This window comes from Chrysochloris asiatica, unplaced genomic scaffold (assembly GCF_000296735.1).
Source record: "Chrysochloris asiatica unplaced genomic scaffold, ChrAsi1.0 scaffold00174, whole genome shotgun sequence".
NCBI classification, from domain to species: Eukaryota; Metazoa; Chordata; class Mammalia; order Afrosoricida; family Chrysochloridae; genus Chrysochloris; species Chrysochloris asiatica.
In genome coordinates, this window is record NW_006408692.1 from 5,203,770 (window position 1) to 5,207,726 (window position 3,957).

General features: G+C 42.4%; 1 protein-coding gene across 1 annotated transcript in view; it reads left to right on the plus strand.

Annotated features, from left to right (window-relative positions):
- LOC102815127 (chromosome unknown open reading frame, human C12orf63) overlaps nt 1–3,957 on the plus strand; it is a 193,956-nt gene that overhangs the window by 39,626 nt on the left and 150,373 nt on the right. The window contains exon 6 of the mRNA XM_006871817.1: nt 1,714–1,866. Coding sequence (XP_006871879.1) covers nt 1,714–1,866 — 153 coding nt within the window. The remainder of the gene's footprint in view (nt 1–1,713; nt 1,867–3,957) is intronic.

Sequence of the window (3,957 nt, forward strand, 5' to 3'; positions counted from 1 at the left end):
GGTGGCATCATTGATGGACTCGGGGGTGGCAGCGGTGGTGAGGTTGGCCCAGGATCGAGCATTGTTTCGTTCTGCTGTGCATGGGGTCGCTATGAGTCGATTCCGACTCGATGGCACCTGACAACAACAACAACAACAACAACAACAACTTGCCTGAATATTTGCTTCTCTAAGAATGTGTGATAAGGCCATGTGTCAGAACTAAACTTGTTGCAGGGGCCAGTGCTTCTTTTACTATGGCCATACCCTTGGCTTGACTCGAACCCCTAGACTTCTAGACACTGGATTTTCTGAGAGATGGAGTATCCATGACTACAGAATGTAACGTTGTATTTCTAAGTCCACCAGGACCCCTTACTGTCTAGGCTTACAATGATCCCAAGCTTCTTCCTTGGAAGACACACAAGTTTATCCCGTCCCAGACGAAGTCTTTGTTGCTCATCCTTTGCTGCCTACACTGATCTCTCTTTCTTTTAGTTCCTCTAAGTTTAGTGAGTAACCGGATACTCTCTGTAAATGTGATTTTAATACTCCAATGGTGGAGTATCCTCCACTTCTTTAAAGCAAAGACCATGGCTCTTTACCTCTAACTGTCCTATTATCTAGCACAATTCTTTAGTATCATACTATTAAGACCTTAGAGTTTACAGGTTAATTCTAGTGTAATGAATAAAGATGACTGTAGAAGAATTGATGCATTGGATATATGATGTTGGAGAGGAATCTTAAAGGTACCATGAACTACTGGAGGAACAAACAAATCTGTATTGGAAGAAGTGCAGCCAGAGTGCTCCTTAGAACCAAGGTGTCCAGACTTTGTCTGATACTTCTGACTTATTATCGGGAGGGGCCAGTCCCAGAAGAAGGACATCATGCTTAGTAAATTAGATGGTCAGCCTAAAGAGGGAGACACCCAAACCAGATGGATTAGCCCAGTGGCAGCAGCAGCAATGGGCTCAAGCATTACAGCAGTTGTGAGGACGGCACAGGACTGGGTGGTGTTTTGTTCTGTTTTACATAGGGTCACTAAGGGTCAGAAATCACACAGCACCTAACAATAGCAATTAAGTCTGATGTTAACTTGTTCAACTTGTTGAATCAAGTTCTTTTGTTATTAAATCCAGAAACCCAAAATTCTTTCTCCTGTGTCTGCTTAGTGTGTGTAGTCCAATCTCCAGGAACTGCCTTCACAGGATTTCCCCATTCCCGGCACTTTTCAGGACTCTTGGTTAGCCACACACCCATTCCTTCTGGCCTCATCTTCCCCTGTGTCCTCCAGTTTGAGAAACTTGTCTTTCCTTTCACTTAAGAGACCCGTTGCCTGCCTCCAAGCTTCTTTGTTTCCTCCTTTCGTCTCTTTCCCAAGGCTCCCTTGCTTTGAAGAGACAGCTGAAAAGGAGTAGATTATTTCATCTTTTATGATCGGCAAGAGAAAAAGTAGACTTCATAAGGAAAATTGGCAAGATCTTGGGTTATTTGCATTTCATAAGAACCAAAGTTTTCTTAATTTTTTTTGCTTTTTTTTTTCAAAGAACTTTCAAATATACAAAAAAAAAAAAAAATTGATCCAAATGTTGAAACATCTGCTGCAGATTTGGTGGATTTAGCAGCTTTAATTTGGGGCCCCAAACTTTTGTGATTTAGAAACTATTTTGCTACTAGTTAGCTAGGAGCAGCATTTCATCTCAAGGTTATCCTTCCCTTTCTTTTCAGAATACAGCCATGCCCAAGAGCTTGTCTGCGTGCCTCTGGACGTGACAGCCACTTTGAAATGTTTTAGAGAGACCTTGGAGAAGTCTAAATATCACAACAGATCTCTCCGGCACAGCAGAAAGTTGCTCTCCTTATTTCTTGCACAGCCACAAGGTAAAATGCTTGCTCTCTACCCCTTGATGGTTATTTTTGTGGAATTCCCACCCTGAGACTTTACCAGATTCTGCTGCAATGTTCTTCCGTTTTCCCATCTATCTACCCACTCTCTGCTGCTGCTGCCTTTCACTCCCTCGCACGTATCTGCTAATCTCATCTCTCTGGTCAGCTTCACTCCACTCAAAGCACTTTCTCACACTCCTGCTTTTGTGCATTTGTGAAACTAACATACGCCCTTGAATATGTTTGCTGTTGCTAAGAGTCAGTTTCCACTCAAAGCAACCCTGTATAGGGTTTCCAAGGGGTGGCTGGTGAGTTTGATCCAAACTTGCAGTCCAGAGCTTTATCCCACAGCTCCTATGAAACCAATATTTGTTAATTTTTTGATTCTGCACATCTGCAGCCTTACAGTTTTCTATGCCTGTACAGTTGATGTTGTTGTTAAGTGCCGTCGAGTTGGTTCTGATCCATAGTGACCCTGTATAGGGTTTCCGAGGAGTGACTGGTGAGCTTGAAATGCCAACCTTGCAGTTCAAACGGCTTTGCAGTCTGGGGCGTTAACCCACACAGCCACACCAAGTCTCCATGTTGTGGTACAGTGCTATAGTCTTAATTTAGTTTTGTAAGTAGATGGATTGCTTCATACTGAATTAATGAGATCTTTATACCCAATGGAGTCCTGTGTGGCACTGTGGGTAGCGTAGTGGTTATGAGTTGGGCCGTTAACCTCAAGGTCAGCATTTTGAAACTATCAGCCGTTCCATGGAAAAAAGACAAGGCTTTCTGTTCCCATAAAGATTTACAGCCTTGGAAATCCTATGCAGGGTCGGTATGAGTCGGAACCGACTCCACAGCACACCACCGCCACCATTAGGCATATGGGGTCCTGCTGTGGCATGGTTGGATCAGCACTGGACTGCTAATCACAAGGTCATCAGTTCAAACCTACCAGCTGCTCCTCAGAAACCCTATACTGTGTCACTATGAGTTGGAACAGATTCGACAACACTTAACAACATTAGACACACATTCCATTTCATCCTCCTAATTCTGACTCTTCTGTTTCCTCTATTGTTGTTAAATGCCACTAAGTCAGTTCCAATTCATAGTCACCCTATTTAGGGTTTTCAAGAAGCAACTAAGTTCTGGTGTGGTTCTGCAGGATAATGGACCACAAGGTCAGTTTGGACTGCAAAGTCGGCAGTTCAAACCCATCAGCTGCTTCTCAGAAACCCTATACAGGCTAACTGTGGGTCAGAACCAACTTTGCAGCACTTAAAAACAACAACAACAAAGGAGCAGCTGGTGACTTTGACTGATGACCTTACAGTTCTCAGTCCAGTGCAAAATGTGCCTTGGACGGCCACTTGCAAGCTTTAAGATGCCAGGCGCTGCACAAGGAGCTGGGGGATAGAACAGGAGCACTGAACACATTATTGAGCCAATTAAATGGGGTGTACCATGAAACAATGACCCTAAGGTCCCCAAACAAGAAGCCAAATCCCATTAGGTATTTGGTTGTACATAAACAGCCCAAGTTGCTACTCTTTTTGCTTTGTTTGTTTTTATTGTAGTTGTAAATACAAGGGGGTTTCAAAAAGTTGAGGAAAAATTCCATTGTCTTTTAGTTTCATTTCTCACCAACTTTTTGAAGTTCCCTAGTATATCCTAAGGAGTCCTGGTGTGGTGCTATAGGTTAATGTACAGGATTACAAGGTCAGTTTGAACTGTAAGGTCAGTGGTTCAAGTTCACCAGCCACTCCTCAGAAATCCTAATACAGGGACACTATGAGTTGGAACTGACTCAACTGCATTTAACAACAAGTATATCCTGGTGTGGTACTGTGGGATAAAGCAGTGGACTACAAGCTCAGTTTGAACCACAAGGTCAGTGATTCAAACCCACCAGCTTTTCTTGAAACCCTTTGCTGTGTAGCTATGAATCGAAATCAACTTGACAGCATTTAGGGATAATAACAAAAGTGCATCTATCACACAGTTTGGTTAATTAGAATAATATACATTTAATGTAATTATATTTTAAAGTTATTAAAAAATATTTTACTTATACTAGTTGAGATATTAACT